This window comes from Podarcis liolepis (genome assembly GCF_965112155.1).
Source record: "Podarcis liolepis genome assembly, chromosome: 1".
Taxonomy (NCBI): domain Eukaryota; kingdom Metazoa; phylum Chordata; class Lepidosauria; order Squamata; family Lacertidae; genus Podarcis; species Podarcis liolepis.
This window is the reverse complement of record NC_139554.1, coordinates 80,874,662-80,889,024: the sequence shown is the minus strand read 5'-3', so window position 1 is coordinate 80,889,024 and position 14,363 is coordinate 80,874,662. Positions and strand designations below refer to the sequence as shown.

The 14,363-nt window shown below is 44.4% G+C and overlaps 1 protein-coding gene across 1 annotated transcript; it reads left to right on the top strand.

The window, feature by feature from the left end:
• Positions 1-4,555: 4,555 nt before the first annotated feature.
• Positions 4,556-14,219, top strand: LOC310705427 (pepsin A-like). Its single transcript, XM_083500100.1, has 9 exons — positions 4,556-4,716; positions 5,290-5,446; positions 6,535-6,652; positions 8,179-8,297; positions 9,829-10,028; positions 11,195-11,311; positions 11,600-11,735; positions 12,949-13,041; positions 13,935-14,219. The coding sequence occupies exons 1-9, from the start codon at positions 4,661-4,663 to the stop codon at positions 14,085-14,087; spliced, it is 1,149 nt and encodes a 382-aa protein (XP_083356226.1). The 5' UTR covers positions 4,556-4,660; the 3' UTR covers positions 14,088-14,219.
• Positions 14,220-14,363: the final 144 nt, after the last annotated feature.

Genomic DNA, 14,363 nt, shown 5'->3' with positions numbered 1-14,363 from the left:
TGCTGCTATCGAAACTGAATAGAGTGGCTAATTTATCTCAACAGCTGGCCTATTTTGCTGCCTGAACTGGTGCGTTTCCTCACATTCAGAAGCCAGACAAGTCTTAGTTCATCGGTGATGGGATACATTCTCCACAGCACCTGAAGGCAGCAGGGAGGTGTGGGGCAAGCTGAATGCATACATAGCCACAGTATGTCTTCAAACACCTTGCTACCACTCCTTGCCCACCAACACCTGCTGCCTGAGGCATGTGCCTCCTTCTGCCTAATGGAATAATGGCTCTAGCATACCTGACAGAGGGGTGATATCTCTATCCCTCCCCATATGAGGATGTTTCAGTGAACAAAGGGACGTGGGTGGTGCTGTGGTCTAAACCACAGAGCCTAGGGCTTGCCGAGTTCCCACTGCTCGGTCCCTGCTCCTGCCAACCTAGCAGTTTGAAAGCACGTCAAAGTGCAAGTAGATAGATAGGTACCACTCTGGCGGGAAGGTAAACAGTGTTTCCGCGCGCTGCTCTGGTTCGCCAAAAGCGGCTTAGTCATGCTGGCTACATGACCCAGAAGCTGTCTACAGACAAACACCGGCTCCCTCGGCCTATAGAGCGAGATGAGTGCTCAACCCCAGAGTCGTCCACGACTGGACCTAATGGTCAAGGGGTACCTTTACCTGTGAACAAAAACAAAAGGAGACTGCAGTTTGTGTTTGGAGTCAGACAGAGTCAGAGGTCTCTGGAAATCATTTTGGATTCCTGGCTGTCTCCTAATAGATATGATGTGGGAGAAGTAGATTTTGGCTGGCTTAGCCTCCACCTATGCTCAGTTTAGTTCTCAAAGTTACCAACATGAGTTTGACCAAACTGTGGGAAGCAGTGGAAGACAGAAGTGCCTGGCGTGCTCTGGTCCATGGGGTCACAAAGAGTCAGACATGACTAAACAACTAAACAACAACAATGCACAGTTTAAAGGTTTGTAAATAAATGCAAACAAGTATACAAAGCCATAATATATGCCTTCTGCATCATTTCCTTCAAAATGAACCAAACCTGGGTGAGTGGCTACACCCCTGGAACTTCTCATTGTTCAAAGAACTGGAGTGTGCCTAACACTATGGTTACTAAAGGGGATCTCACCTCCATCTTCAGGTTGGCTGGTAGGCTTTCCTGCTCTGTTTTATTCAGTAAAGAGGTGTAAGCTGCACTCTACTGTGCTGAGGTTATGAGTGAGATGGGTCTCCCTTCTCCCCAGCTATCATTACTGCAGAGAATAGGAAATGCACTTATTTCCCCAGTTCAGTTTATGAAGCAACACACAAATAAATTGACCAGATCGGAATGCTACTAATTTGCCCTTGTATGTGGGTGCAGCTTATTATATTTCTCTTTTCCCTGCTCCTCTTTCCTTGCTCGCATCCTCTGGTTCAGAAGTTGACTGTCACTGTGCTCTTGTTTATACTTTATGCACAATAATGCAAATGCCCTGGATGAGCTACCATGAGACGTATAATAGAAAATGTAAAAGAAGCCTCTTTACAAGCAAGTGCAGTTGCTACTCACAGATGCACAATTGTGCAGTACTTGTTAGAGGGTTTTTTTAATGAAATGGAAGAATTTGGGAGGGATAAAGCATGACCAAACCAGACCATGCAAACCAAGGGACTATGAGATCAAGCAAACATTGAGGATGCCCTGAGAAGTGGGAGATTACAGCTGTCCAACAATAAACATGTAAACAATGTGGGTTAATACTACATTAAACATGATAGAGCTGGTGGCACCTTTTCCATCCATCATATACACATTTTAATATAAGACCTTGTTGGGCAAGTTAGCATTGTCACAATTTTGGCAATGCCATAAAATCTAACTGATGCACATTCTTTATCTAGGTAGGAGCTGTAACACTTGCCCTGTCAACTGGGCTCATAGTTACCCAAGGGCATTTTCAGACAAGCAAGTGGAAGAAGAGTCAAATTACTAGGGAACATTACCATGGCTCAGTATACCTGAAGGAGCTTCTCCACCCCCATTGTTCTGCCCAGATACTGAGGTCCAGCTCCAAGGGCCTTCTGGTGGTTCCCTCACTGCAAGAAGCAAAGCTACAGGGAACCAGGCAGAGGGCCTTCTCTGTAGTGGCACCCGCCCTGTGGAACTCCCTCCCACCAGATGTCAAAGAGATAAACAACTACCTGACATTTAGAAGACATCTGAAGGCAGGGAAGTTTTTAATGTGTGACATTTTAATGTATTTTTAATCTTTGTTGGAAGCCGCCCAGAGTGGCTGGGGAAGCCCAGCCAGATGGGTGGGGTACAAATAATTTTATTATTATTATTATTATTATTATTATTATTATTATTATTATTATTATTATTTACTAGGTCTACTTCTCAAGCAGCAGATGAAGTGATAATTCTCTTCCTGGATTGCACCAGGTCAAATGGGACTCTCAAGATGAAATCCCCACACATAGAAAACTGGCGTGTCAGGGAGAAGCCTAAATTACAACCCTTTTCTGGGGCGTTTATTGTTTGATCAGAACCTTTACTCTCTTTTTTAAAGGAAGGAATGTTATATCGTGAGAATCTCCCCAACCCCCAGTCTAGATACAGATTTACCAAGTCAGCTGATGTTTGTGACCTGAGATGCACAGGATTGGAGGCATTATATGCCAAGAAATTAAAACATTTCTAACGGAAACTGTTTATCTGTTTCACAAATTTATTGAGTTCTGTAATCTACTCTGTCTCTCTGCTAAATGTCCCCAAGCGGAGAATGAAAATTAAATTCCATTAATTAACAAACTACACAAGAGTATCAGGAGACAGCTGATAAACAGTATTTGCAATGCCATTTTCATATTTTACGATAAATAAGGAGCAGATATGCAGCATGGCAGTTATCAGGCCAGTCAGCACAATAACACAATAACTTTAGTAAAGGTCGCCTGAGAACTCATACACATCTATCCCACATTGCAACTCACTTAATTTTCTGGGGGTTTGCTTGTTCCTGCCAGTTCAGGACCCCAATAGCTTTAATGGAAAATAAAGTTTGTTATCTAATGCTTGCAATGACTTAGTGTCTGATGGAAAAACCCTAACTCTTCGAAGCACTTCACTTGCAATTACCCCATCCAGAGTCATAACCATACGTGATTATATGTAACTGTCCTGTCACATGACCTTACAACAAATCTGGGTTTGCCACCAGTCCTACCTTTCTGGAGATTTATGGCTTTTATTGTACATTTAAAAATTTGTTGTTTTATATATTTTTATTCTTTTATGCATTTTCATGGAATGAAATACTATGCATAAAGAAAAACTGCAATGACCTTAATACAAATCAACACATCACACATAAATGTAACAACTGTACTTGTAAGGCTAAGAGGGAAATCACTATTTCTCAGAAAGTTAGGGCACTGGTTTGAGTGTGGGAAAGTGTTTTCTGCTCTGCAATGGATGCAATAGCAAAAGCATCATCTAGATCCATCACAACTCAAATAATGCACAGCATTGGCCCTACCATTAGGCAGAGTGAGGCAGCAGATGATTAAAGGCAAGGAATGACTAGAGCTGTGTTTATCAAGCAGCCTTTCCTGCACCAACTATGATAGACTGATGCCCTCAAGTGCAGCAGAAAGTGTCCATCACCAGGGCTGAAGTAAGATTTAATAGCTAGTCTGGTTGACTTTTGTAACTGGAACAGGAGAGTTACAGCAAAATGTCTTGAGCCAGTTTTGACAACCCATGTACTTTAAAAATGCTTTGAAAGGGAGGCTAGATTTTTTTTTTTAAAGTTGGCTCCTGTTTTTTTAAAGTTCATAAAATGGCACATGGGCAGAAAAAGGGTCTAGCTTTGTGCCTTACTACTAATGATATCAATGGCATCATAAAACTGGCTCCCATTACACTCATGCAACCAGATTCCACGTAGTACTACTGCAAATGCAACCAACATGCTAGTTTAGGGGCAGGGGTTGTATTCTCCCAGTGACAACTTATTGCTATGTGTTCTGAACACACCCAGAATAACAAGGATGAGTGACTGGATTTACCACAGTTTCTAGGAGTTCAACCTATCAGGTGAACTTTAGCTATGCTGCTGTGCTACAATATAAAATAATATTAAACAGCATATTTAAAATACGGTTCCTTACATTTTCTGTTTTTTTTTTAAAGAAAACATATTTGTGCTTATTGTCCTGAGTACTATAAGAAGAAAATATTTTCTTTTTAGTAAACTAAGTCCTACACAGAGTAGGCCCATTGGAATTGATAGACACTGTGAACTTAGGCCCATGTATATCAATCGGTCTACTCTAAGTAGGACTTGGTTGAATACAATGCATTATGTAAGTGCCCTTGACACCTGCCATTGTGTTCTGATGGGTTTTCATGTCACATGAGTTTCAGCACCCTTTTAGGTCAAGATCCTAATGCAAATGGAAATGAATGAACTTGGAATGTTCTCTAAGCCTTTTATTTAAGGACATTAAAAAAAAATCTTATCAGGAAGGTTTGCATTTCTTATCGGAGTTGCAAATACGATATGAAAGACTTGGAGCTTCATGTATATAAGCAGCAGCACCCTGCTGTGTTGCTCTACAGTTGGGACCCACATTTCATTTTCATCAGCGGCTTGGGGATAAAGGAGACATCATGAAGTTGCTTTTGCTTCTGGGCTTGGTGGCACTCTCCCAGTGCTTGGTGACCAAGTAAGTACTGGGGTTTCAGCTTTCTTGAAGGAAAGGAGGTACACTCTGATTCAGAAACATCCAGCCTTATGTTTAAACCAGGGATGGTGAAGCTATAGTCCTCCAGATTTTATTAGATACAACTCTCATCAGTCTTCACTATTGGCCAAGCTAACTGGGACTGATGGGTGCTGGAATCCAACAACATCTGGAGGGCCACATATCCTAACCAGGCTCTAAACTTGGTTCAACAAGCTCTTTCAGCAAACTCTCTGATACCAAGCAAGCCATAAACCCTTTGCTGTGTCCCAGTTCTACCCCAAAAAACTAAAGAAAGCATTAAAAAAATTATCTATTCAGCCAGCTAGCCATCTACAAAAACCCTGTACATTCCTAGGGTAGGAGGTGCCATCTTTCTATAGAAAACTTGGTGAAGCCATTCTTGACTAGGATCTCCAAGGCCTACTACATTGCAAATACTGAAAGTCCTAAAACAAACTTTGCTTTGCAAGCTTCAGGAACTAGAATATATATTTTCTCCTATCATCTTGCCATCTTTCTTTCTTTTTCCCCTTCTCACTCTTTGCTGTTTAGGGTCCCTCTGAGGAAAGGGAAATCCCTGAGGCAAAACCTTAAAGAACATGGGCTGCTGGAAAAATACCTGGAGAAACATCCTCACAACTTGGGCTCAAAGTATTTCCCCAGCCAAGGCAACGCAAATGCCGCTGAGCCCTTGGAGAATTACATGGATGTAAGTATTCTTTATTCATAGGTTATAACTGAAACAATACATTACTGAATTTTGGTAAAGAGAAGGAACTGACCAGGGTTATTATGTGCTTGCAAAATTGGTTCACTCAGTATAAAATTAAAATCTGAAAAGGAGAAGATCAGGAGTGGGACCTACATCTTGGTAACCAGTCAACCCAATCTATCCCTTCCAAAAATTCCCACACCAATTCTCCATTGCTAAGCATCCTTGGTTTGTTCTTCAGCCACTTCTATCCTTCACTGAGGCACTCCCATCCTGGCACTTAGTGTTCCACTGCCAGAGACTACCCTCAGGACTTCTCCAGATAACCTTTTTATTAGCATTCATATTGATTTGTGTCTACGAAGCTTATGTGGTAGTTAGGCTATGCCTGGACTTTATTGAGCATTTGCTCTGTTTATTTATGGGGCAGTTATACAACAATGAACATTCACCCTGATCTGCTTGCAAGGTGTTTACATGTCTTCCTGTTAATAATTTGTTCATCCCATACTTTCCCCATCATTTTTCTAATGGCCAAAAGTGAAGGTTTTTTAAAAGCAGATTTGTTGCTCTAGGTCAATGGAGCACTTTAATCCACTTTAATTTTGCAGAACTAAAGCACCCTTAGATCTGTGGTATAATGTATTAAGAACATTTTAGCAGAGGTTTCCGTGCAAACCCCTTCCTGAATGCAGAAGTGGTTTGCATGGACTCCTGCCAAACTGAACAGGATTTAACCCTGCTGCTTGGACTGCACACACCCTGTTTCCAACAGGGAACAGGTATGCACAGCCAACATGGAATTTAACCCTGCCCTCATGCCTATCAGATGATGTCACAAGTGATGTCAGCTCATGGGCAGGTGGCTGTGGTTTGGAGAAAGTAGTCTTCAGGGCCAACATGGACTCCTGGTGGACCAAGATTGGCCCACAGGCCAGAAGTTCTTCACCCTTGTCATATGAGCTTCCAATGAACCAATCAGAATGGATGCTCAATAAGCGGGTCACCAGGAAGAACTTCTGTCTCCAGGTGAATCTTCTGTGGTGCAATAGTAATGATAACACCCCGTTTTCTTCCCCCCACAGATTGAGTACATTGGCACCATCTACATCGGTACTCCACCACAGCAGTTCACAGTCCTCTTTGACACCGGCTCCTCCAACTTGTGGGTCCCTTCTGTGTACTGCTCCAGCTCAGCCTGCTGTAAGTAGCCTTTAGAATTGGGAATGGACTGGGTAATCGTTTCAGCCCATGCCTAGCAATCACTTCCTCAATGTATATTCATAGTGGTCATGTAAAATGCAGCCCTAATATTAGGCTTAAGTGGACAGTTGCCTAGACTAGCCCATGGCAGGTGGCAATAAAGGGAATCAAGGTGGAACAACAACACAAGGTCTATCTTCACATATGGCAGGGGTAAGGAACCGTTCCCAGCCCGAGGGCCACAATCTCTCATGGGCAACTTTTCAGGGGCCTCATGTCAGCAGTGTGTGGGGCCAGAAGTAAAAGGGGATAGACAACTGCTAAAGGAGACTACATTGCGGGCCCAGTCGCAGTCCCCCTCCCCAGAAATCAGGCCCCGCAAATAAGAAGATACATACACAGCATGTTATGGGATTAAATTAGGCCACAACTTTATTAAAATTCAGATGTAGGATAACCTTGACTTAGGTATTGGGTGTGTATCCCTCTCTGACCCCGGCTGGGAACTAAGGAAGAGCAGGGGTTGGTAGGAGTTCAGGGGGACACCATAGAACATAGGTTTATGCGGCTGGGCCCCCCAACTCCTCCCGTATGGGGGTTCTGATTACGCACCAAGCACTCATGGTCAGTGGTACCCAGCATAAAACCCCTCTAACGGGGCCCTGCTAATGCCGCCGTGTGAGAGATGCGCTACTGCATTACCCCTTGGTCACATTGATGGACTAAAGGATTCCGCCCAAGGCCTAAAATCGCAGCCTCGCCGCCAAGATTCCCCACAGCTGAAAAGGCCTACCACTTGCAAAATTTTAGCAACAACCCGCAAACCACTCTTCCAGATGCTCTGACCAGAATGGCTGACCAGCATCGCCAGCAGCTTCCTTTTCTGGTTCCCAGCTCCACCCTGGGGCCGCAACCGATTGGCTGATGGTGCACATCACCTGGATGACCTGGACGGCCCAGGGGTTGGAGCAGCTGGCAGGCATGACCCCGTGGGTCAGGGAAGCCCACTCCAGGTCGCAAAAGCTGTCCATGTCATGACTGGTGAACAGTCATTCCAGTCATACAAAGTTGGAGGTTTCTATTCACACACATACCACACACTCCAATCGCCACCCAACAGAGCAAGAGGCATTAACAAATTTCAAGGACACATTCGAGCCAGACAAAATCCCTTGGGGAGTGTGGGATGGGGAAGGAATGACCTGGGATGGGGAAGGAGGAGTCCTCAGGGGCAGGCAGAGAGGCCTGGAGGGTTGCATTTGGCCCCTGGGCCTGGAGGTTCCCCACCCCTAATATTTGGGAAGTGACATGAGGGGATATTTCTCTCTGCATCTACTCAACCGGCTAGAGAGGAGCATTCCCCCTAGCACTGGCCAGGTGTTTTCCCCTCACAACCACAGCCAGCTCCCATTCAGCTGAGGTTAGAGGAAAGAGCTTTCACATTGTAGTACTGAGGCAGCTCACGTCTGTATACATGTTAAACCTGAACGCCACAACATCACGGATTAACTCCTTTGTGTTTTCAGCAAACCACAACCGCTTCAACCCCCAACAGTCCTCCACCTACCAGGCCACCAGCCAGAGCGTCTCCGTCACATATGGCACCGGGAGCATGACTGGATTCCTAGCCTATGACACCGTTCAGGTAAACTGTTGGGGGGCAAAGAATGATGGGCCGCCAGTTTGGAAGCTAAACACTGGGCATAGGTGGATAAAGAGGAGCAGTACCGACTGAGAACCAGTGCTTTTTTCCGGGGGTACGCAGTACTGGCACCTCTTTTTCTAGAAGAAAAGCGCTGCTGGGGACCATAGAACTAAAATACATCACTCTTTGCCAACTTGGTGAGCTTCATATATTTTGGGCTATGCTCCTCATCAGCCTCAGCCAGCACACCTTTCAGAATCTGCATTACAAGTCATATTCTATACTTTACAGCTTGCACTTAGCTATGCTAGATTCCCTGTTATCTAGATTCCCTGCACAATTAGCAGAAGGTTCTTTGAAAAAGGATGTTTATATAGAGTAGGATTTACCTAATGAGTCCTGGCAGTGCAATATCTGCCTGAGGGTTTCTGCTTGCACAATGGGGCTTCCCCCCCTCCTCCCCAACTTGCCCAGCAGTGCACCCCCCCCATTTTTTCTGGGGGGAGGGGTCGGGAGGACACTCAAAACAGATGGAGGGGAGATCATTCCATTTGGCAAACTGCAAGACATTCACCATAGCACAATGCTGAATTCCACCCACAGTGTTTTTCCTAGGTTCTCAAAGGACTCCACAAACATTGGTCCCATTTGAATAGAACTCAGAATCAGTTTAGTGCTACACAAATGAGCCTGGTTCAGACTTGTTGTGTCAAAATGTGGTTAATTTAAATGATGGCTTATTTAAATAATCCAAGATCAAACTATGGTTTCTGATCCTGGCTTTCTTCAATAAACCATAGTTTAAGCTATCAGCAGTTCCAGGTCTGAAAATAATGACAAAATGATTAATTAAAAAAAAGGAAACAAGTTCTTATTTTGTTCCATGGCAGAGGAGGATTGCTCATGTAGTACTAAAACTATGGTTTAGCATTAGGTCCAAGCCAGGCCAATATCATAGCAGTCCTTGCAACAGACCACTATTATGATTCCCATGTTAAGGGCAAGGAGGCTGAGAGTGGCTTACCTAAGGCTACTTTTCCCATTTGTGGATGAGCTGAGCTTTGAAGAAGGGGAGTTCCAGCTCACACTCAAGATTACACCAGCTGAAAAGCAAAAAAAGAGCCTTTATTAGGGGTTGCTATATTTCAAAATGTAAAAATCTGGACACAAAAGTTGTTGAGCTTTTATTTCAAAATCTCAGAGAGAGAGAAAAAATTTTAAGCTCCCCCCCCCTTTGGAAATTCGCCAAAGATCAACACTTCCAATATGGGCTGCCATATGCCTGGGTTTTCCCAGACATTTCAACCGATTTCTGAAAATTCCACCCAGACGCCATTTTTGACAGACGAATTCCAAATGTCTGGGAAATTCTAGATGTACGGCAGCCCTAGCCTTCATTATGTTGCCTGGTAACAAAAAGTACTGCCTATCACTGCTGCTACCACCACCACCACCACATACATCAGCTAGCAAGTGGAATATTTTCATGTAATTTCATAATGTATCTGACTGTGGCTTCCCTCCCACATAGGTGGGAAGTATTGAGGTCACCAACCAGATCTTTGGCCTGAGTGAGACCGAGCCCGGGACTTTCCTTTATTATTCCCCCTTTGATGGCATCTTGGGTCTGGCTTACCCCAGCATTGCCTCCTCTGGTGCAACTCCTGTCTTTGACAACATGATGAGCGAGGGTCTGGTGTCTCAGGATCTCTTTTCCGTCTACCTGAGTTCGTAAGTACTGTATGAGCTATCTGAGAGCATTTCCCCACAAAGGGATGCAGCAGGGGCCCATTGCTAATGGACAGAGGACATGAGAACTAAGTAGGTTGTTTCTAGAAACTCAGCAGCAGGGAAACTTGTGCTGGATAGTAAGTCCAAAATTTGACCCAAATACCAAATTTAGCTTCATGTCTAAGCACAAAACTGCATGCAAGTCTTTTTAAAATATCGGGGATTCTGACTCTAGCCTCACTAGATTCCTCACTAGCCATCACCATATCAAGCATCACTTAGGGCTCAGCTGGACAACTACTAAATATATTACAACTTATAGATTATGGTGGTGATGTAACACTTTTTATAAGTGCTTGTTGCCCTTTACTTACTCTGACACCATAGTCTTTACAACAGCATGGATGGCAAACTTGTGTCCCTTCTGGTGTTGTTAGACTCTGACTCCCATCAGTCTCAGCCAGCATTTTGGGGTGGATTCAGTCACATACTGAAAGCTTATTTGGAGCTCTTGTGCAACAAGCCCATTTCCTCCAAAAGATCAATAAGGAGAATACCAGTAATTTCCTTATTTGCAATAAGGAAATTGATGGGGAAATGCAGTAGAAAGTGTGGATAACACTTGCTTTGATGCAACACCATCTATCCTCCCCACAAACAAATAGGAATAAATGCTTATTAAATATCCAACATCATCAAATCTCCCTGCAAGCAAATGAGGATGAATGCTCAATAAACAGATCATCTGAAAGCACCCTGTGCTATGTGAAAGATTCTCTGCCTTAGATTCTGGGCAGCTGCAACCAGTCAGAGAAGACAATAATGGACTAGGTGGACAGACAGTCCCACCTTGAGAGCCAGTGTGGTGTAGTGGTTATGAGCGGTAGATTCGTAATCTGGGGAACTGGGTTCGATTCCCCGCTCCTCCACATGCAGCTGCTGAGTGACCTTGGGCTAGTCACGCTTCTCTGAAGTCTCTCAGCCTCACTCACCTCACAGAGTGTTTGTTGTGGGGGAGGAAGGGAAAGGAGAATGTTAGCCGCTTTGAGACTCCTTCGGGTAGTGATAAAGCGGGATATCAAATCCAAACTCTTCAAATCCAAATCCAACTCTTTACCTTATATCGGGCAGGTTCTTAGAGTCCTCTGTTGTTATTTTCTTCTCAGCAATGACCAGAGTGGAAGCTTTGTGATGTTCGGTGGTGTCGACTCATCCTACTATTCTGGGAACCTCTACTGGGTGCCTCTCTCTTCTGAGTCTTACTGGCAGATCACTCTGGACAGGTAATGACAACTTCAGTCATCACTTCAATCAGAGGCCACCAAGAAGAAGGTGCAAAATATGATGTGATCAACTGAGACACATATGAGATTCAGAGAATAGCTGAGGGAGGGAGAGCAAGCAGGAAAGAGGCAGAGGCAGGGAGAGCAGCCATGGAAAGTTGTACCTTACACGCAATGGGTGGTTCTCATGAGAGCATTTCTCCCACATTTCCTCATGGGCATCTTGTGGGCAAAAAGATGAAGGTTGCTTTCTCTTTGTCACATTTGACCTACCTGTGTTCTCTTCAGCATCACCATGAATGGCCAGGCTATTGCATGTTCCGGCGGCTGCCAAGCTATTGTTGACACTGGTACCTCCCTCTTGGCTGGTCCCCCTCAAGGCATTTCTAACATTCAATACTACATTGGTGCAAGCAACGGTGAGGTAAGGAAAGAAGGGAGGCTTCCAAAGGTACCAAAGAGACTGATATGATGGAGAGTATGTATGTGTGAGAGAGAGGCGGGGAGGGAGAGATGAGTTCAATGCCAATTCTGACTCCTGGGTGTTGGTTGTTGTTGTTTTTAAAAAAGCACTGATGTGGGCCTGCAGTGGGAAATATGTGGCTCTTCATATGTTGTTGAACACTAACTCCTATCAGCCCCTGCCAGCATGGCCAATGGCCAGGGATGATGGGAGCTGTAGACCAGCAACATTAAGAGGGCCACAAGTTCCTCACCTGTGAGGTAGGCCAAAATCAGATTATGAAGAGAGAAAAGGGGAATGGCAAGTTGGTTATTCCTCAGCCTTCCTGTGACCTTTCTCCATTGTACAAAGAACCTTCTGCTCGTGGCTGGAAGGCAGGGTAAATATGGATATATGTGAGTCTGAGGTTTTTTAAAAAAAATTAATGAGATGCTTGGGGTTTTAGAAGAAAAGTTACTTTGGTGCTATTGTTATGGTGAATGCAAACAGCTTCCCTAAGAAAGATCTTCTGCTGCAGGAGCATTCCCTTTTCGATCCAAACTAGACTGTTGCCAAGAAAAGGTCATTTCCATCCAAACACCAGCCAGCTAGCACTATCATGGGAAGGTTGTGCAAGAAGGTGGTGGCACAAATGTTGTCTGTGGTGGCAAGTGGCCCAGTTCCAACCCTGCCCTCATGATTTGAGTGGTGCTATTTGTTTTCTATACTGCATCCCCACCCCCACCCCAGAGCTGTCATAATCATTTTCCTCTATTTGCAACATTCAGGGTGTGTGTGCTGCTGCTTTTGCAGCCAGAACAGCACCACTCATGCAACAGAGAAAGGCTTGAGGAGCCACCAAGATCTGCAGAAGTAGAACAATCTTTAGGAAACCTGGAGGGTGGTGGGACTCCATATACAGTCCAATGAAGGCCATGGAACACTGAATTGTTGAGGTGGGAGCAGAAAACCAGGGATGGAGTGGAGTCAAATGAAGTAGAGTGGCTGGAATCCTGAATCGTAGGAACTCCACACTGCAACATTATGTTGAAGGTCCCATTTGTATTAACTAATGTCCTTCCCAGGGCCCTTCGACTTGGACTAATTGTTGGCTTTTCCTTTTGCTCTCAACATTTGACGGCACAGTGCCACATGGCTAATCTTGTTATTTTTTATTTGTTCTATTCCACATCAGGTCAGCTGCAGTGCCATGAACAGCCTACCTGACATTGTTTTTACCATCAATGGCTATGAGTTCCCTGTGCCTGCCAGTGCCTACATTCGCCAGGTAAGGGTCATGGTTCATCTAACCTGGAATTTTCTTGAAGGGATCATCCTGCTGATTAAATCAGTCGCACTGGCTAGAACCCGAACCAATGGATTCAAGTTACAAGAAAGGAGAATCTGACTAAACACCAGGAGAACTTTCTGATAGTAATAGCTGTTTGACAGTGGAACAGACTTCCTTGGAAGGTTGTGGATTCTCCTTCCTTGGAGGTTTCTAAGCAGAGGTTGGATGGCCATCTGTCATGTATGATGTAGCTGAGATTCCTGCATTACAAGGAGTTGGACTAGATGACCCTCAATGTCCCTTCCAACTCTACAGTTCTATGAGTCTATCAAAAGTTGATAGGAATCAGATCCACGAAGGGGTAATAATATCATATAAATTCAATAATATAAACCTAGGAAAGATCCACACCATACATTTGAAGTACATCCAATGCACATTTAAAGCACATGACTTCCTTCCCAAGAATCCTGGGAACTGTTGTTTGTTAAGGGTCCTGGGAATTGTAGCTCTGTGATAGGGAAATTACAGTCCTCATGATTCTTTGAGAGAAGTCATGTGCCTTGGATATGCTTTAAATGTATAGTGTGACCCTGCAGGGTGTGGGGAGGGGGGAGAGAATCTCCTAATGCCACATTCCATAAAATGCACACGCATTCAAGCAACACATGGCTGAATGAAAGGAAGGTGTGCTACGGAGACAGCTGGTGTCCAGTGAGTGACACAAACCATAAAGCCCTCCTTATATCAATCACAGGACAGTCCCCACACAGCCCCCAACCTCACTTCAACATAGATGCTCTGTGAAGGGTCTCCCATGCCAGTGAAGCTACTCAAGTGGTGTGACACAAAAGCCAACACTAACCGTGTCTTGTTTCCCCTTGTTTCAGGGCCAAAATGGCTATTGCACAAGTGGCTTTGAGTCCATCAGCATCCCTACTCAGTCTGGTGAGCTGTGGATCCTTGGGGATGTCTTCATCCGCGAGTACTACTGTGTCTTTGACAGAGCGAACAACCAGGTCGGCTTGGCCCCTGTGGCATGAACGTGACAACATCTATTGGCAAAATGATTCCCTCAAGGTTGTTTTTACTTGCTGGGACTAAATTTAGTCACTATGCCCCCTCCCCATAAGCTGAAACACTAATAACAGTAGAATAAAAGAATATAAAGCAAATGAATTTTGGTTTGCATTCCTCACAGACTGAATACATAGCTATCTAACTAAGTATTACCAGTGAGAAATTGGAGCTGGTTTTCCTTTTCCGTGTTCATCTTTTCTAGTTTCCATGGGTCTCTACTCTTCTCTCCCTGGCTAGAT